Source organism: Pagrus pagrus, assembly GCF_965226575.1.
Source record: "Pagrus pagrus genome assembly, chromosome: 9".
Classification (NCBI taxonomy): domain Eukaryota; kingdom Metazoa; phylum Chordata; class Actinopteri; order Spariformes; family Sparidae; genus Pagrus; species Pagrus pagrus.
The window spans coordinates 28460720-28481698 of NC_140193.1; the positions used below are offsets into that span (position 1 = coordinate 28460720).

At 41.7% G+C, this 20979-nt stretch overlaps 1 protein-coding gene across 3 annotated transcripts in view; it reads left to right on the forward strand.

The window, feature by feature from the left end:
• kalrna (kalirin RhoGEF kinase a) overlaps nucleotides 1–20979 on the forward strand; it is a 154900-nt gene that overhangs the window by 89437 nt on the left and 44484 nt on the right. For all 3 annotated transcript variants that reach the window (XM_084362220.1, XM_084362222.1, XM_084362221.1), the window contains exons 27-38: nucleotides 425–607; nucleotides 798–919; nucleotides 1197–1263; nucleotides 1358–1467; nucleotides 2774–2843; nucleotides 2978–3067; nucleotides 3668–3760; nucleotides 4278–4389; nucleotides 4615–4805; nucleotides 4959–5060; nucleotides 5173–5321; nucleotides 6610–6712. In XM_084362220.1, coding sequence (XP_084218346.1) covers nucleotides 425–607; nucleotides 798–919; nucleotides 1197–1263; nucleotides 1358–1467; nucleotides 2774–2843; nucleotides 2978–3067; nucleotides 3668–3760; nucleotides 4278–4389; nucleotides 4615–4805; nucleotides 4959–5060; nucleotides 5173–5321; nucleotides 6610–6712 — 1392 coding nt within the window. The remainder of the gene's footprint in view (nucleotides 1–424; nucleotides 608–797; nucleotides 920–1196; nucleotides 1264–1357; nucleotides 1468–2773; nucleotides 2844–2977; nucleotides 3068–3667; nucleotides 3761–4277; nucleotides 4390–4614; nucleotides 4806–4958; nucleotides 5061–5172; nucleotides 5322–6609; nucleotides 6713–20979) is intronic.

Genomic DNA, 20979 nt, shown 5'->3' on the forward strand with positions numbered 1-20979 from the left:
ATCAGCTACTGGCAGCTTTATTGAGCCTCAAATGATCTGTTGGGAACATCAAGCCAGTAGAGTAGCAACATGTAAAAACTGTATCTCCTGGAACAAACTTGAACATATTTACACTCCTGTGAGCTTTGATTTATACTTGTGTGTCTTTGCACTCTAAATGAGAGGTGAGAGTTCCATCAGCACACTTGTATGAAATGAGTATCAGTCATTAGGAAACATTTTTAGATTTAAAACAGTGATAATATTCAAAACTTGAGGAGCCAATAAAGTGTTCACAGTCATTCTGTGAACTTGGAAGACAAACTTTAGAGATAAAATGCAAATTCTAAGTACAAAATGTATACAGAGCATCATGTTGGAGACGGAGCGTGGGTGACTCCTCCAGCTCAGCAGTGTATAATCTGTGTGTGTGGCCTCCACACAGCAAACCAAGGAGAAGGTGAAGCTGCTGATCCAGTTGGCGGACAACCTGGTGGAGAAAGGCCACGCCCACGTGTCGGAGCTGAAGCGTTGGGTCAGCACGGTGGACCGCAGATACCGAGACTTCTCACTGCGCATGGCCAAATACCAGGAGAGCCTGGAGAGGAGCCTGGGGGTCAGCTCTGAGGTGAGTTCACACACATACTTAGTTTTCACATAGTAGATTTGCATCACTCTCGATATGGAAATCATGTACGAGCCTCCTCTTTGTCTTCCTAACTACACACATAATTTACATATCATTTATTTAGAGGTGAAGTTTTGTAAATTTAGTTTCACATTACTGACTGCGCTGACATTTATGCTCCTCTATGCAGGACAATAAAGACCTGGAGCTGGACATCATCCCCGCCAGCCTGACGGACGATCCCGAGGTCAAACTGCGTGACCCCAACCACGAGGTCAACGAGGAGAAGAGGAAGTCCGCCAGGAAGAAAGAGTGAGTACAGGACGTGTCTGAACACATAGCTGCTTCCTCAACAGAAATGAAAACTGGCGTACATGTGAAGCATTTAAAATGACACAGTTATAAATATGAAACATCGGAGACAAGACCCTGAATTGGTTTTGTCTTGTCATGAATTGTTTGTTTTGAATAGAAGTGATGGAGGAACATCTATACGCTCATCTGGCCTGACACAAAATAGAACTAATCATATCATTCATACCATCTGATCCGTCTTTGTGGTCTTCTTTCTCTTCTCTTCTTGTCTCAGGTTCATCATGGCAGAGCTACTGCAGACAGAGAAGACCTACGTCAGAGATCTCCAAGAGTGTCTGGAGGTAAAAACAAAATATTCTGCGTGTCCAATTTTGTCTCAACGCGACTATATTTTCCCGTTCGCCTTGCTTACGTGCCTGTCTGCCCACCTGTCAGAACTACCTGTGGGAGATGACCAACGGTGTGGAGGAGATTCCTGCAGGCATCGCCAACAAGGAGCATATCATCTTCGGCAACATGCAGGACATCTACGACTTCCACAACAAGTGAGAGACACTGATACGCCATGAACATCCTTTAACATCTGGCTTTTGTCTTTAATGTCAACGTGTGGGTTCAGTTGACTCCAGTAGCAGCAGTCGCAGGTGTTTATCAGCTGCAGCTCTGATCAGCTGTGATGGAAACACAACACCCGGGTGGACATGCTAATTTTCACCCCGTCAGATACGATGATGTCTCTGTCGATACTTTTCCATCTGCCTCCGGCCAAGCAGCCCTCGAACATCAATCAGTTGGTGCTGAAAAAAGAGACTGAAGTAAAAGATATGAATAAAAATCAATCACTATTAGTGGCTTCTGTGTCGTCAGCTGCACACGAGCGTCTCAACAGAGCTGAGAACAAAGCAAGATGTCATCTTCAACTTATCAGCTCTGGAAAAGCGATGTGTCTACTTCACAACTTTATTGATTGAGACTTTTCAAAACAAGTCTTAATGTCTTCTGGATGTCCGATGAGGTGTTTGATCAGCTGCTTTCTGCTGTTCCCTGTTTTTGCGGTGGGTTCCTGATGACGAACGTTACCCACAAGGACAAACCAAACAAACAGAAAGGCATACTCATATCCTGGTAATGCTTTTGAAAAAGCCGCTAATTTCAGTATAAAGTGGTAATAAATAGTTTTTAACAAAGCCCAGCGTCTGACTGTGCCGGGGCGGGGACCCAGACAGTCTGTGTTCAAACTGTTCTCAGATGGATTTTTGATCAATTCAACATTTTTCTGAAACCAGAGATGAGAATTCTGTAGCAACCAACACGCAGAATAACAACAACCACAGCCTATTACATGCTGGCTTTTAAGGTCTGACAGCATGTAAGAAATAATATTAAGTTAAAGATCTTGCCACGATCAGTGCAAGCATCTTCCACATTTGTCAGCGCTGAGCCAGCTTTCCTGTGGAAATGCCAAAGGCTGAGGGGAACTTTCTGTTTTTTTTATCTAATATTGTAGCTACAGGGGAACTACGTTTCATGAGCTGCAGAAGTTTCCCAGAGGAACTCCTTTGTTTCTGATCTCCTCGCGGCACCTCAGGAAATCTCTGTGTTTGTTCCTCAAGGAAGCATTTTCTTTTACCCACTGACATTTTGATCTTCAGGAACTTCTAACCAGCAGGATGGTACAATACACTTTTGAGGGGTTTCAGACATTGTGTTGTGCCCTTTTTCTGTTGAGTTTTGAGGAAAGCCTGTTTGTACTGTTATGATAAAAAGAAGAAAAATATCTGGTGCATAAAAAAAGAATATTAGGCGCACGTTCTGATCTTTCACTATGTGTGTGCGTGTGTGTGTTTGCAGTATTTTCCTGAAGGAGCTGGTGAACTATGAGCAACTACCAGAGGATGTTGGTCACTGCTTCGTCACATGGGTGAGAGTCATTCCTTTATTCCAGATGGTGACAGAACAACATGGCAGCTACTTCTGATCCCTGATGTCTGTCCTCAAAAGACATCATCATAACATGACCCTATACGTTTTCTCCGCTCCTCTTCTGTTCTTCAGGCTGATAAGTTCCACATTTATGTGGATTACTGTAAGAACAAACCGGACTCCAGTCAGCTCATACTGGAGCACGCCGGCACCTTCTTTGATGTGAGTTAAAAGTCCTCATAATCTGCCACAGATCCATTCACATCATGTCATCACATAAACAATGCTGAACAAAGATTCCAGCTGACTGCTCATTCCAAATAAACCTGCCTTCTTTAACCAACTCTGTCTGAGTAAACCAGCCTACTCTGGGCTACTTCAGACCTTCTCGACAACAACATGCTCTTTCAGAGTACTGTGTATTTTCAGATTATCTAACACAGTTTTCATGGAAATAAAAAGACATAATCTTTAATGACTAAAGCAGTAATATGTGGAAAGTGTTCGCCTCAGTACTAAACACAGTGGGGCTTGATGCAGGGCTTTTGTGGAGCATGATTAAGACAACAGGACTTCAATGAAGCTCCACAGTAAACACTTTGTCGAGCAGATTGCTTGGATTTAGAAGCGACAATTGTTTGTGCACAGCTGCAGATATCTCATTTACCTCCTGCAGCTGCAGATGGTGATTGATTGATGGTGGATAATGTTTGTGCAGTTCACTTGTGTGATCAGCAGATGGTGCTGTTTGATCGCTGGAAAGGTTTAGATTCCCAGCAGCTTACTGAATTGCAAAACACACTTTTTTGGGGTTATACACAGGACATTCAGCAGAGACGTGGACTGGCCAACTCCATCTCCTCCTACCTCATCAAACCAGTCCAGAGGATCACTAAGTACCAACTACTGCTTAAGGTGGGCACAGACACACAGACACACACACACACACACACACACACACACACACACACACACACACACACACACACACACAAAGTGGTATATATAAAAGGTGAAACATGGAGCACATTACCACAGTCAGGGAACTTAAAAAGAAGGTGAGGTCATTACGTCACTGAATCCTGCTTTGGTGCCAGACAGTGGTGTCAGCTGTATTGAATTCAACAGCAGATGCAGAGAAACACACTAAAAGCCAACATACTGTATGTCCATGTTATGACTTCTGATGAAGAAATGCCTCCAGAAAATGAAAGAACACACTTCAGAGCAGGTTAATGACAGGTCTGATAATATTGTGATCAACCAGGGCCAGTCTGACCTAATTTTGCAAATGAGACTGCAATCACACTGCAAACTGTAGTCTAAATTTGGAGATATACAGCACAGAATATGAATTAATGAAGTTATATTTTTACTTTCACTCTGTTATGCCGCCTCTCCACATTTAACAGCCTGTGTCCTTTCCCTGCAGGAGCTACTGTCTTGTTGTGAGGAGGGTAAGGGAGAGATTAAAGACGGTCTGGAGGTGATGCTCGGTGTTCCCAAGAGAGCTAATGATGCCATGCATCTGGCCATGATGGAGGGTAAGATACTGTCCATAATGCTCTACCAAAATGTATAATAATGCCTTCTTAAATATATACATATGTCTGGAAAATGACCCATAAAAAAGGTTACTTAGGTTACTGCTGAACATTTTAAGGCATACCATACGTTTGCTTTATATCCCACCTAATGTCAGACTGTGTGTTCAGACTTTGAGCTGCCTGGTTGATTTTCAGTCTCGTCCTTCCCCTCCTTCTCCTCAGGGTTTGAGGAGAACCTGGAGGTGCAGGGTGAGCTCATCCTGCAGGACAGTTTCCAGGTTTGGGATCCACGCTCACTGATCAGGAAGGGGCGGGATCGACACCTCTTCCTGTTTGAGTTCTCCCTGGTCTTCAGCAAGGAGATCAAAGACTCAGCTGGCAGAACCAAGTACCAATACAAGAACAAACTACTGGTGAGTGTGTGTGCGTGTGTGTGTGTGTGTGTGTGTGTGTGTGTGTGTGTGTGTCTGCTTCCATGCATGGTTTTAACCGTGCTTTTGGTCACACGAGTGCAGCAGCATGAACTCACACATTTTTAATTATTTTTCTTCCTTGCTGTCCTGTAGACGTCAGAGTTGGGCGTGACTGAGCACATTGAGGGCGACCCATGTAAATTTGCGCTGTGGGCAGGAAGAACCCCCTCCTCTGACAATAAAACTGTGCTCAAAGTAAGTGAAAAAGTTTTATACAGATGATTTTCTGTGCTCCGATTATATGTGTACATACTGGTTTACTACCAGTTTACAATGTTATGTTAATAATAGCTTGTTTCTCCTTAAGGCGTCCAGTATGGAGGCTAAGCAGGAGTGGATTAAAAACATCAGGGAGGTGATCCAGGAGAGGATGACTCACCTGAAGGGGGCGCTCAAAGAACCTGTTCATCTGCCTAAAACACCAGCACTGACCAAACCCAGGAATAACGCCAAGAGGTAAACAAGCATACACACACACACACACATTATTTAAAAGAAAATGTAATTTTAAAGAAAGAAAGAATCAGCTGAATATCAGTGGAAAGGTGTATTTGAACTAGTAGTGAGAAAATATCCACACATGGTGAAGAAGTGTCTCTGAAGGTTAAATTGTCATGAACAGAAACTATTTTTCTACCAGTAGAAAGGTTCACACTTCAGACAGATCCGTTCTCATCACAGGTATAAAAGTATTTACTACAGGAAATACAGTCTGTGGAGAGAAGCATCAGTAATGAGAAATCATGCAAGAGGAGAAAGACGTTTCCTGGGAATAGAAACACTTTACTTTGGGCAGTAACTCTGCTGACAGCAGATCAACAGGACTGTCAGTTCATGAGTCACTGAAGTGCAGTCAGCAGCTGGTGGTGAAGGTGAGCTATGTTCAGTTCAGTGGAAGGCTTAGGTGCACACATTTGCGGAGGGTTTAGGACTCCTCCCCCAAGAAGATTTTACAATTTCTATTAAAAAAATGTTTAGACCATTATTGTTACCATATCTGTGTACAAAAAGTTTGAAAAGCTAGAGCAGATAATACATAATCAACACCCAAAAAGCATAATGATAAAACTGTGCACCAACTATAATCATTCAGTTAAGTTAGTTCCGATGCCCTCCACATTGATTTACATTCATTTGGCTTAGCTGGTGACCAACAGCTTGGTGCTGTCTGCGTCTAAGCCTTGACATGGTCAGGACAACCCATGAAGAGATGGCAGGTGCAGAAAAGAATATATGATATTTCTGTGTATTCTTGTAACATTCAGTTCTGATCCACAGAAATCTAAACTCACTCTTTGTCTGCTGGTTAATATGTTTCTCTTCCCAAACACAAAATACGCCGCTGTTATTTGCAGAACGTTCCACATGCTACTAAGCCTCATTGGCTGAGTGAGTCCTGTGTGAATTCAGTGAAATATACAGCCTGTACCAGGCCTGCTGTTTGAGCTAACTCCTGTTATGCAACAAGAAGAGTTGGCACTTTTTCCCACCTCCGCTGTTGCCACAACTAGAAGCGTCAGCACTGTAAACAGTGGCACTGCGGGCAGAAACCTTATCGCTGTGGTGAAAAGTGTCACAGCAGATCGCAACCTTTCTAACTTTGAAAAAAAAAAAAAAAAATGAGCAGAGGTGTTAATTTTGTCTTATCTACAAAATCAGTGCTGTATATTCTCACACTGAAACTGTTTGCTTGTGATTTAAACAAAGACATTCATTCTGATTGTGTGTGTATGTGTGTGTTCAGGGAGGGAGGCGAAGATGGAGACAGTCAGGGAGACGGCAGCAGCCAACCAGATACCATCTCCATCGCCTCCAGAACATCCCAGAACACTGTAGACAGTGACAAGGTAGGAAACACACGCTCAGGAAGGAAAGAGAAGGCGGTGAAGGCAGCTGATTGAGACTCGATCTGTGGGCCGTGACGAGCAGATGACCCACAGCTGCGTCAGAGCTACAGGGTCTCCCATGCAGCTACAACTGGCAGGAGCAGGGGCTGTGTGTGTGTGTGTGTGTGTTCCAGTGGCAGAGGGACTGTGTGCGTGCCTGTTTGCAGGTCCATGTGTGTTTTTATGCTTATCATTAAGTTTCTGTGTAGGTTAAGGTCGTGTTTGTCTTGAGGGTGTGTGTAGTCGATGTGTGTGTGTGTGTGTGTGTGTGTGAGAAGTATCAAGCAATGTCACCATGTGAGCAGAGAAGCTGTCGACAATGAAAAACCTCTTCAGGTTGTGTGCAGGCGTCTGTGCTAATGACTCGTACCAACCAGCCTCTCACATCCAAGTAAGCCCATCTTTGAGCTCTTATTTTGAAAGTCAACCAGAATTTTTGTGCACAAACAATACAGAACTCCTATTTTTATTCTGTTGAATTGGAGGCCATTTTTTTATTTGATCCAAATGTAAGTGCACGCACATTAGCACTTTTTGATTCTGCACCTTGATTACATAAGTGGATTTAATAGTAACTACTGTTGCTTCAGTATGTTCTGATTCAGTGCCTGTTTTAAGGCAAAAGAACAACAGGGTGTGAATAGTGTATGACTGACAAAATGTGATTGAATTGGGTGATTACATGTGTGCTGAAGTATAGAGTCACTCATGGTGCTTTGTGTAAAGGTCTTCAGATAAGTTTTGTAGACCAGCTTCATCTGCAAATCAGCAACAAAACATCAATTTGGCATATTTTGAATGGAGTTTGGTGGAGTTGTTGTTTTGGCTGCTCTGATTCTATAATTGTTTTAGAAGTTTGTTTTTGATTTCAACTGAATGTTATCTACTTTTACTACAGTGCCTCCCATTTTACTGCTACACACACACACACACACACACACACACACTACCCCAACAGATGTCAGTCATGGCCTCCCACTGTAGTGTTACACAGAGTGGCCTTTTCACTGTGCAACCCTACGCCTACACTCTACTCTGCCTCTAAATGTCAGTACCATGCGCGCGCGTGCGCGCGCACACACACACACACACACACACACACACACACACACACACACACACACACACACTCTCTGTATCACTCTTTCACTCACAATGATCTGTCTGTTCGTCTATATTGGTACATAATATATATGTGCGTGTACATTACATTCATACAAATGCAAAATGAATACCATGAACTGCATTAGCACCGCATATCTGTGTCCCCACCTCCTCCTGTCCAATGAAAACATTTTTTCCAGCCTTTTTCAGTGTGGGTGTGTTGTTGTTCTGGTCCAGTTTATTGTTTCTAGGATTGAGAAAACTCTAGCTGGCTATTTCTGGATCCTCCTCTTCTGTTTTCCTGAGACGTCAAAGAACAAAAACACAGTTTGTTGTTTTGATATGTCTCTTGTTTCATATGCTGACACAGCAGAGCGCAGCTTTCACTGTGAGCTGCACTGTGTGTGAGTGTGTTGTAATTTCTTATGTTTTTTGTTATTAGTTTTTCCATTTATTACTCTTTTTAATTGGGCTGTACACTGACTTCGAGAACTCTTGGTAGCATAGAGAACTGTGCTGTGAATTGTAAAAAGCAATCAGAAACAGGGCTCTGTGGAGAGATTCCATCCTCTTATGGGAAAACATGACAAATAAAACCCCTTTTTTTAAAATTACTACTACTACTCTCCCTTCCCATCCCCTTAGTGCCTGGTGCTAATTTACTATACCGGAATCGGTTTATCTTTAGTTGAAGTACGAATTAGTTGTGGACAACTGTGCTGGCATTGGAGACTTGTCTGGCTTGTGACTGTATTTTTCTCCCAGCATGGAGCTGAAGCATGGCAGGGCTTGTTATCTTGTATGTGGAGGGCGGTGGTGCTCTCTTTTGTTGTGCTCATGCAGCTCTGCCAGCCCGCCAGGGATTTATTATCAAGGAGTATGGCCATTTCTTGTGTATTCTTGAATAAAACAAGTCCAGATATGAGGGTTATCGAGTCAGCGATCTGATCAGGCATGTTTTCTCAACACTGAGCCAGTCTTAAGTGCACTCTGGGTTGCGGTAAAGTCGAAGGAGTTGAAGCTTCTGTTATTTGCCAATCACCAGATTATTGTTTTAAACAAGACACAGTAGCAAGACTGAAATGAAACCTTTCCCTCTACCTTTGAGGGAGAAGAAGAGACACACCATTTCATACATCAGAGGCCATTTTCAACCATCACAAGGCTCCTACTGTACTTCAAATCATTTGGTTGTTAAATGTATCAGAAAAGATTCTGATTGTCACAATGTGACAGTGATTCTACATTTGCTACTCAGTAATCAGAGCAGCTAATGTCCGGGGAGAAAAGAGTTTTTCCCATTGTGACATGTTCAGTGAGTCGGTCACTATCAGCTGAAGCTGTGTGAGGAATAATTCACTGCACAGGTGAGAGGACAAACGGAGAGAGATGATTTCCAGCTTCACTTTCTGTGAGAAAACTGTGTGTGCTGGTAAAAAGCTGGTAAAAGATGGTAAAACAGGCATCATATCTTCTATAATGTGATGATTAAAAATCATTGTTGGTACTCTAGATTGTCAGAGACTGTCCACCTCTTAACAAGGACCTTATTGTATTAAGGTTTAGTGTATTGATCAGCTAATGAGGGCACAGATCGACTGCGTCAGCTCTTTTCTTCCAGTGGAAACATGCTTTGGGCTGTGATTAGGTTCAAGTGTTGGTTCTATAGATACTGGCCACTGTTGGCACAGGTTCTGGTCCTCCTCACCTTTTCCTTTTCCCATACATGTCTCCATACCTTTCTCTGCCTCGCCCTGTTTTGTTGTCTCTTTCCTCCTCTGTTTATTTTTTACCTCTTGCTCCATTTTCTCTCTGCTCACCCTCTGTAATCCCACAGTGAATTACCCTCACTAGATGCACACCCACACCTGCAATTAGTTCCTCCTTTTGCAATCCATCTCTCTTTTCTCTCTCACTTTCTCAGTTTTCACCCATCTCTCTCTGCCTCACTGTTTTTTCTCTGCCTACGTATATAACTCTCTCTCCCATATACTATAATAACAACCCGGCTTTGGTCTAGTCAGACGTTCCACTGGCTGTCTGGGTCTGGAGGATGTGTTTGTGTGTGTGTAGACGGGGTGGGAAGCTACTGTTTCTGGTGGTTTTTGGAGGAGTTTTATGTGACGAATGGATCCTTTTTTTCCCCTCCTGTTTTTCTCTCCGTCTTCGCTGGGTTTTCTGTTTGCCTCTCTTTCTCCTTTTTCTGTGCTCCCTCTAGGTCTCTCTTCCCCACTCAACACACACCGCAGACATTGCATTTTGTGGCAGTTACTGGGTTAGTTTAGCAGAAACGCAAGCAGCCCATCTGGACAGTGCACATTTCTTATTAGATATTCTCCGTGCTCCAATACATTAGATCGGACATGACACAAGGAGTTCAATGTGCTGGTGTTAACTCTGACAGTTATCAGGCTTCATCTTTAAATCTATATTGTTTACATTTATTGTAGGAATTAAAACCCTTAAAGGAAAAGTTCACCTAAAAATGATAATTCAGTCATTATCTACTGTACTCACCCACATGCTGACAGAAAGTCTGATGACATTTCTGGAGCTTCAAAGCAAAACAGCAAAAATTAAAAAAAACAAACAACAACAAAAAACAACCAATAACAACATAAGATGGCTCCATATATTTTATCTTATCTTATATATCTATGGCATAATCTGAGTCACCAGAAGCCCAGAGATCCCAAATTGATTTTAAAAGATGTTACTTACATCCAAATTCTTCAGTGTAGCTCCTCAGCTAAAGGCATTAGTGCGCACCCGGTCTAAGTGGGGTGTATGTTAAGCCTCGGAGTTAACCCGGAGGAGTTCAAGGCACTTGTTGCTGCAGAGGACGCTCTGTTGTGTGTTACACAAGCTTCAGGGTAGCAGGTAAACACTGAGGTATGCAGAGATGACAAGGTCTCATTCTCTTGTCTTAAGGCTCTTTCCATTGGTGTCGGGGTGTTTAGGTAAAGACTGAATTACATTTTTTAGGTAAACTGTTCATTCAGTATATACAGTCCTCCCATTTTGACACTGCAGAAGGACAATGAGGGGATTCACACTCACACAACACTGATGTAAAGACCCTCAATTTCAGTCTGCATGTCAGAACCCGTTACAGTGGTGGTTGTAACCTAGTCCATTGTCCTGGTTTACAGAGCTAAACAACAACCCTGATAAGTTCTCACTGGAAAAACAACAGCACAAACTTTCTTCACGTTTTCCTGTCAAGTGACCTCTTGCAGTCATGCGAGTAATGACTTTCCCCTGTAATTAGCAAAAGGTCATGTTGGGGTTGGACATGCGTGACTTTGACATTGGAGATCATGGTTTGACCTTTTTTTGCCAAAAGTTCATGTTGTTTTAGCCATGAAGGCAACCTTTCTCTAAGATAGCAACCAAACCCACCCACGAACGACCTTTTTTGTCTTTTAGCTAGAAAGTAAATACTTTAGGACTGCTCTATGCCAGTGAAATCTCCAGACATGTCAGCTGTGTGATGTTTTGTTAACATGCTGAGGTTCAAGCCAGTCCTATAACATGTTGTGCAATAAGTCAGTTCTGTGACGTTGTGCGGAATAAGTCTTTTCTGTGACGTTTTTTGGTGCGATGAGTCAGCTGTGGTTCAGTCTGTGGTCTCAATGTTATTTAAAGCGTCATGCCAGTGGTTGACAGCTTGGCAGCCTTCATGGCTCAAACAAATCCCTGGTGGTCAAAGGACAAACACTTATTTTAGTCTCCGCCTTCAGTTGGAGTAAAAATTGTGTTTTTCTGTGAGCTGGGGCCAATAAAACTTAGTAGCTCTTTACTCCTGTGGGACTGAATATGCACCACTGGCTGGAAAGGGGCCATTTTTATCCCTGTGCCTTAAACGAATGAGAGCGATCTATAAAGCTAGGCTTGAGTCTATGGAGAGGGATTTCTTTTTGTTTTACTGTGAAGGCTAGTTGACACAAATGACACCCCCCAAATTACTTGCCTCTTGTGATATTTAACAATGCAGACAATGAATGCTGGTCTGTTGGTGGGTCGTCACACTTTAGTGCATCCTGAAACATTTTTCAGGCTAAATTTGGTGCAATTAATGATCCCAAAGAAGGAGCCTTAATGTCCCTCAAGATAAATCCTAGCAAAGCTGAATGCTTAATATCAGTATTTTAGAATTACAATCATTAGCATGTTAGCATACTGGCATTAGCTTTTAGCCCAGAGCACAGCTGTGCATAAGTAAAACTTCACAGAGCTGCTAGCATGGCTCTAGACTCTTAGTGAAATGTTATATTCAATTAGGACTATCTTTAGCACCCCAGATGTAATTGTAGTCATCTAAATTTTGGGTTTGCAGAACAGATCTAAGAGGAGATATACATAAATATCTGGTTTGGGAAAGAAAATAAAACAGTTGGTGTAAAGAAAGTTTGTCTTGTAATTCGGCTGAACTGACAATTTAAAACAATTAAGTGCTGCCAGACCACCCTTTTTAGAATTAAAGCCGATCATTTCCCTCTGATTTACAAGTCACATGTTTTTCAGATCACATAGATCAAGAGAACTTCATTTCCATTTAACTGTAGATGTGACATATTTGGCATTGATGTCACATGAAAGTGTCTAAAAGTAGTTCTGCATTTGGATACAGGCCACATCAACATCTCCCTGTCTGATCTCTTTAGCTGGTGTTGGAAACCCTCATTATATACAGTAGGCCCTATTGACTGTTTATGGCTGAAACGTTTGCATTCATTCCTAATGGAATTTTGCATTAAAGTAGGGATACACAATTAATCTAAATATTATTGAAATCGCGATATGGTCAAGTGAACTATACAGATCACAGCATCTGCAGTGTTTTGACTGTGAGGTCCTGTAGTGCTGCAGAGAATCTGGTTCTCTGGTAACATCATTGTGATTTTAATAGTTTTTACAGTGAAAGCGATGATAATGATGGACAAATGATTGTTCCCACTCATCGCAAATGATATCACAATGGCAATGTCTGTCAAAATACTTGGAAGTAATATTCAACATGTTCTGATGAGTGACAGGTGATATACTGTATATCACAGTGCTTTTATAATGTTGCTCAGAGCTGTGTATCATGTTCACATGAAGATGTCCTTGACTTTCTCGCTGGTGTTCCAGCACACAATTACAACTCTGCTACACTGCGAGCAATTGTTGACACGTGTGTGTTCTCATGAATCAAATGCATTCAGTGTCGGGTTCAGACTGAAGCTGTACAGTAGCCATCTGCTGGTCATATGACTTCTTATGACACACACACACAAACACACAGTTCTTGCAGTTTTAGCGCCACAGTTACTTCCATGGAGTGGGAGAAATGTGAACACACTAACCCACACACACACACACACACACCAAGCTGAGTGGCGTTCCCATCAAACGGCTGTTTGTTCAGAGAGAGAGAGAATGAGAGAGAGCGTGTGAGGGCGTGTTGGTGTGTGTGGCAGAGACACAAACGAGGGAGTTGTCAAAGACAGAGAGCGACAGAGAGAGAGGGAGACACAAGAGGAGAGCTCGACATGCCAAAGTGGATGAGCTTTAAACTGTTCAAAGAGAGCAGCAGAGTGAGTACAAACTGCTGGATTACACACTGCTTACTGGCTGCTTACACACTCTACTGACAACAAGTTAGCCTTTTCTATATTCTCTACTAACAACAAATATGCTGCTGTACTATCAGACTGTTTGTCTGAATGTAGCCCTGTCATGTTTAACTTTATAGAAGAAATAACTTCTGCAATAAGAATATAGAGAAATAAAAGAGAAATAACCCACCGTGTTAACAGACTGAGTCAAAGTTAATCTTTGACAAACAGCTGTGATCTTGTGTTCTGCATGCTGGTAGAAATGTTCCATGTGTCATGATTTCACAGTGTGCAAAATCTACTTAGTCTAAATAAACAAATTGTGTGAATTAGCCAGCGGTATGTTTGTATACTACCATTGACAAATACTAAAGTACCTGTGTGTATTACTAGAACAGCTGAGCACAAACAGACTCACGTCAGTCCTTCCAAACTCTGTTTTCAATTCACTCTGCACGCTCCTCTGTTGTGGCTGGATTTTCTATGAGACGGGAGCTGCTGCGAGAGAGGACAGCGCTTGTGTTCAAGTTCTGTGTGATTTAAAAAAAAAAAAAAAAAAAATTATGTTCAGCAGTCATGTGAAAGATAATGGTGCTTCAGTGAAGATCATAAAAAGAGGTCAATGTGCAGCCGTGAAAAGTTTCAAGGGGTTGAATTGCTGCTTCGTTTTAATGTGGAATCTGAGAACGAGTGTTTTGTGGTGTAGTCGTTGGTTACAGCTGAGGTTTGGTCACTGATTCAGATGCTAATCCAGATCATACGTAATGTTGACTTTCACTTAGCATGCTGTAAAGCCAGACTACGGGAGGGAAGTGTGCATATGTGTGTAATGGAGGAGGTTAATGGTTACACTGGGTGTGTATATGTGCCAGACAGACAGACAGGAAACAGACCATTAGCTGCCACAGAGAGAGACGGGATAACTGAAATGTGAGCGTCCAGACGGCTGATTGCAGTCAGTTTAATTCAGATTACAGGGTAGACAAACTGTATAAACAGTGTAAACACACTCATGGACTCACAGTGGGATTGAACTTTTTTGACTGTGTGAGTATTCTGTCAGGACAGAAATGAGTATTTTAATGTATCATTGCATTCTGTCCTGGATTTGGAACCTCAAGCTGACATGTTGCTGAGCTAATGCACCGCTCTCCACCACACTACTGACCACTGACATTAACACAGTTCACATATAGTTTGTGCGTTAACAGTCAAAGATGAACCTTTTAAAATGTCTGATTCAGATGCTACTCTCACCAGCACACTGTCAGCCTGTTATTTGCAGCATTGGCAGTTTAAAAAAGGACCCACTGTAGTATTTAGATAATCTATAAATATTTTAACTTGTAATTTTATCTTTTTATGGACTTTTTGTTTTTTGTTTGTTTGACCAAGTCAAATGTTTTGGAAAAAATCAGAATGGCAGGCCCACTTGGCAGGTTAACATGCCATTAGCAAAACACAGTTGGTGTTTTGAATTTCTACCTGCAACGAAAAAGGAAATGATCCAACAATTTGAAGATGTCTGAGGATAGTTGAGGAATGTGTTGGTCAGTTTTCCTACAAATCAAATCATTAATCAATCGATACATTTTCTGGCACTGATCCAAGGCTAGATGGTGATGGTAGGCCAAGTAAGACAGTCCAGACTTACCTCTCACCAGCAACATTTTCCAGCTGCCACTGGGGGTCCCAAGGTGTTCCCAAGCCAGGTGAGATGTATAACTCCTCCAGATTGTTCTGGGTCTACCTAGGGCCTCCTCCCAATTGGACATACCCAGAAAACCTCCAAAGGCAGGTGCCGAGGAAGCATCCTGATCAGATTCCCAAGCCACCTCAGCTGGCATATTTTGACATGAAGAAGAAGCTGCGGCTCTACTCGGAGATAACACAGGATGTCTGAGCTTCTAACCCTCATCTGTAAGGCTGAGCCCAGCCATGTACAGAGGAAACTGATTTTGTCCTCTTTTATCCGGGATCTCGTTCTTTTGGTCACCCAGAGCTCACAGCTACACTGAGGGTTGGAACGTAGATCGACTGCCTTTGCCTCCTGGCTCAGCTCACCACCTGTTTTACTCTTGACCACACAGCAATCCATCTGTGGAGGCACTCACTCGTAAAAGGACTCTGGGGCTTTAAATGAGTTATTCCAGAGAGTGCTGTGAAAAGAGAGTTTTGGCTTCCAAAAGGCATAAAACAGTAATTAGTTACACAGCCATCACACATCACTGGCTAATAATTATTAAGATGAACGTGTTGACTATTTTAACATCTGTAATGCTGTCATCTCATCGTCCCACCTCATCCTATGAGTATAAATAAGTATGTGCAGGAGTTGTTAAAGAAGGTCGTCTGGATGCTTCTGATATGATTTCACAGACTCCTTCACTTTGCCATTGGAGCACATAATAGCAAAGCAGTGCACCTCATGTTTAAAGCCTGCACTGTGTGTCTGTGATTTGGTTGTTTGCTCTTAGTGGAGTCAGTGTTGCTGTTTTAGGGTTTATGTTAGGTTTGAGTGGTTTCTCAACAGTTTCTTAGCTTTCCCTGTTGTATATATCTTCTCTTGCAGGAGGCAGTCTGATTGGTCATCCTGCCTCCTGCAGGATTCATCATCCGTTCCGTCTGGCTGTGTTGCAGACATTATATGTCACTGCTGAACTTTTTACTCTGGTATCTGTTATTTTTTTTGCTCCTGTATTTTCAGCCAGTCTGATGGGGGGACTGGTCTGACTGGTTCCTGTGGCCCGGTTCTGCTCCAATGGGAACAAACAAGTTATTACTGTTAAACTTAATGTAACCTGCACCGCTGAAGCATCAAAGTCTTTCATAGGGCCAGAATGTTAAAACTTAAAAATTAGGGTAAAAAAGTGTTGCACACTGTAGCTGCTTTTGCATTTCTCTTAATTTAGATGACGTTTGGGCCCTCAGGTCTTCATGAATGTTGATCTTGAAGAAGGCTTGTGGTCTAAGACATCATCCAGATAAAGAGAAGCCAGAGTGTGCAACACTTTTCCCCTGCTTTCAAATGTACTTCCAGTGAACAGCTCCTCACCACAACACTCGGTGTGTGTTACTTTTCTATTATTTACAGATTACTGACAGTCTTATAATGAGAATCTTCATGTGTACAAACAGATGGAAGGCAACACATACTGTGGTTGCTCTGCCTGGCCTGGTTAGTATTACCATGATGCGTGGTGCTGGTAGAGTTTGTGGATAGAGCTCCAGCTCCACAATGACACATCACTTACTGTGGATCCAACAAATGGAAAGACATCTGAATAGGTTTTCATGACGGGCAGTATTTGAGAGATTAACTGTGTGTTATGAGGAGGTAATACCAAAAAAGTGCAGACTGGTTTTGCGACTATGGGCACACAGGGAGGAGTTTTCCTCAAATAGAGGTGTATTTGCAGTTACCCACTTTTCAGAATTGGGACCTGAGGGATTTTTCCATGAGTTCCACTCCAGGACGACGCTGTATTCATTCCAGTATTCACTGTCTGACTGTTGTTGTAACCACATGTATTTTCCATGAAATTTATACATCTGCCGGCTATATAACATACACTCACGCATAAAACACCTTTATGAATTGCACCTTTTGTATTATATAATTGAACCAGTCTAGACTTGATTTATAGGTGTTGCAAGTTGTGTTTTTATCATTTTCACACATCTGCTGAATGTGTCAATTCTTAAAAGCTGTAAATTCAGCTTTGACAAGCAAACCACGCTTGATTTTTAGAGTTCACGGAGATTGTTAAAATGAAAATGGTGCTAACAGACACTGTTCACCAGCTCAAAGGCGGCCAGATATGTTATCTTTAGCTGTGATTAAGGTTTCTACAGCTGTAGTCACGAAAAAATAACAGTTTTAGATATAAAATAACATGATAGAAATGTTGTACTGCTCTCTTAAGAGATATGTTCATATTTTTTGCACTGTCTCAATCAAGGTCTGTGGTACCACCAATATTTTGTTTCTTAATTATCTACAGTTAAATATCAACAGTCAGGGTTTTAACTAGTGTCCCTGTCTATATTTGCTTCTGGTAAGAAGGGCGTAATTAATGTGTTTATGCTCATGTTGGGCAAAGTTTGAGTTTAGGGGGAAAAATCAAATCAGACCTAAAGCAGAAGACAGAGACTGTATTTCCAGTGTTGAAGTCAGGCGATGTGGTGTAAGAAAGTGGCGCTCACTTCTTACGCTGAACACAGTGCTGCCAGCAAACATAAATATCGCAAATGAGTTACATATGAGAGTAATGCCTCAGAGACGGGGTTGGTGGTCCCTGACGATCAAAAATATTGCGCACACATGAGCCCGCACTGTCACTCTGATTCATGTGACATCACTCCCTGGCAGCTACTGGAGCTCTCAACAGAAGCCCGTGTGTGCGAGAGACCCACAGAAGTCATAAGGCAGTGAAAATGGCAGATTTTTCAAATTAATGGTAATCTCTATAATCTACAGTGCAGGCTAGTATTTATTTGAATCTTTATTTTTCTAGAAGTTTTTGGAAAACTGGCACATCTTCTCTCAAAGACATTGGTGACCTCACACCGCACTAATGAGCGTGACTGAGTCCAACCAATCAAAGCCATCACACGAACAAACCGTTCCTTTCGTCCTGTCACGTCAAAGATCTGATTTCATAAATTGATCCCTCTGTGTGTTTCGTCTGGCCTCAGCTTACTGTGCTGTTGCACGTGTCTGGCTCTGGTAAAAAGCCTCCGTTAGCTATAATAATTTCATAACTGTCGTCCTTAAGGTTTCAGTCCTGGTTGATTTGGTGACACCAAGAGCTGAAGATAACAGCACATGCAGTTTAATACTATAGGTCCTACAACTCAAAACTATTGTTGTTTTAATCAAGAATTCAGGAAATAATTGTCCTTTTTCCATCACTCTGTGAGCATGGAGTTGGTTACCTGGCTGAGTAGTTGGAGGTGTGCACCCCGTCCCACGCAGCTCTTCATCTAACAGCTCACTGTGGCTGCAGTATTTCAAACTGATCCGCTGATAAAAACGATATATTATATAGTGCTACAAATGCTACCAGCTAAATGTGAACACAGTAGGAAAAGTTGAATGGCATTAGCAGGAACCATACAGCATTTTCCCCCTGAATGGTGCCGCAGTTTGTAATACTGCATATTTAAATATTGCAATACTTTCATCAGTGGACCAAAGGCTCAACCACAGCTGTGGTGCCTCATTCTGCCTGTGATTCATTTGAATGACAATCTTCAGAATGTTCAACTTGATTTGTATCATTACAGTGTTGGTATATTCAAATGAACAATGATAAACTCACACATCCCCCCACCAGCGGCTGTGTTCATTGGTCATGTGCAGTGCAGTGCAGTGCATTCTGGTTGTTGTAGGTTTTCTAGCTTCTGTGCCAAAGAGCAAATCACAGCCACTTTTTTTTTTTTTTTGTAGCACCAATTTCAGCCATGTCTTTCTACTGCATAAACAGCCCAGATTTATGAAAAGACCATCGTTCCAGCGGTGAAATACTTTCCACAGCTGACATCAACACATTTAATTTGAGAAACGGCAGTAATTTACTCACTGAGTTGTATCATTTACTATAACAGTGAGTTTCTGGTGATAATTCAAACCAGCCTTCTTTCACTTGTGCATGAGGGATGTGTACATGAGGGAATGGCTCTGGTGAGTCACACAATGTGGACTGTGACGTGGACTGTGACGTGTCCAGTGAGTGCTGTATGTCTGCAGTGTTGGTGTGGTATAATACTAAAGGGAACAGAGCTGCTGTTTTTCATCTTTACCCTCATCTTCTGCATAAAATCGTCTGAGGTAATAATGTAAACTCAGTAAAACAAGCTGCTTTCAGAGGAAAATAAGGTCCCAGAACAATGTTTGAAGCTAAAAAGGTGGCAGGGTCCGCCACATATAAACAAAGTAAAACAGTCTGAAATTGTGCCTGTTTATTCAGTCATGAAAAAAAGCCAATGAAGATCTTTCTCTTCTCATAAACATGTCTTCACCAAAACTACAGAGTGCTCCTTTAAATTAACATCATCAAACTCAATTCTGTCTTTGTAAAGCATGCAATGTTTTCTAGTCAGATGAAACTATAGCTATATTATATAGTTGCTGTTTTTTTTTTTATCAGTTAATCACGGTTTCACTGAAATAGCTGCTGATGAATAAAATCAGCTGTGCACACAGAGTACATTCAAACAGATGCATCCATCGCTAAGAAAAGAAAATCTTACCGATCTTATCATCCAGTGAATGACATGAAGTTTCCTGATATCAGCAGCTTCCATTCGTTCTGCTGTTAAAAGAGGGGGACATGTATTTGTTTCGCTTCAGGCTTCCTCCGCTTCCTCTGGTCTAACATATGACCATCACAAGCTAGAGCGTGCATGCACGTGTGGTTTGCTTTTAGTGCTAAGAAATGGGTCATATGACAGACACACACACACACACTGCTGTCTTAATTCTCACCTTTTAACCAAGTTTGAGTTGTAAGATTATAATTATAGCTCAGAATATTAGTTTTAATGTCATTTACAAAGGTTATCATGCAGACTAATGCTGATCCCTCGGCCAGCGAGATGACCTCATAGTCAGTACAGTAACACAGTAAAAGCCCTTCCTGATGAATTAAGTGTTGGCCTATTAATACACATATTAATTCAGGGGAAATAATTAATTGTAATTTATGTAAAGGATTAGCAAAATCGCAAAGCGTTCAGTGAATCAACTGTAAAATGTACAGAAACCACAAACAACGACTTTATGGTCAAACATTTATTTACTACAAGACGTGACAACAACACCTCAGGTTTACAGATTTGACAAGGCGGTGCTCTGTTTTAAAAATGATAACAAATATCAAATATATTAATTAATACAATATCACATATTCAGCATTACATACATTGACACACAATGAAAATACATTCACAGAGCAGCATGTAGAGGCACAGGTCAGGGCACCCTGGGGTCCGAGGTCCTGAGAGGGCCGATAACACTTGTGTGTGACCTTTGGGGCGTGTCTGAAGAGGTGGGATTGATGGCAGTTAATCAGATAGGTGGGTGCTCTGTCCTGCTATAAACCATTTTGCGTATTTTGAAGTTTGAGTCCTGTTGATGTGAAGACACCGTGCTAGCTGAGACGTTCCCCAGTCACATGCACATTAAACCAGGGATGATAATCCCACAGAGTGAATGTCTTGTTTTCATGTCTTTTGTTGTCATAAAAATGTCTGAGACAAATACCTGACTAATACTTTTATAGCCACAGAGGGACATGTTGTCCTCCCACTGAGGTTTACTCTACTTTAACAGATGTGAATTGCTCATAAATTGGCAAACCTTTATCTGCTGATCTTTGAAATCAAAACCTTTTTTCATTTTGTACCGAGCTTTAAAAACATCCTACAAAGTATCAAAACTCAAATGGAGTATAATAAATAGAATAATATCATAGAAAATATATATAGCATTGAAAACAACACTAAATACTGAAGCTA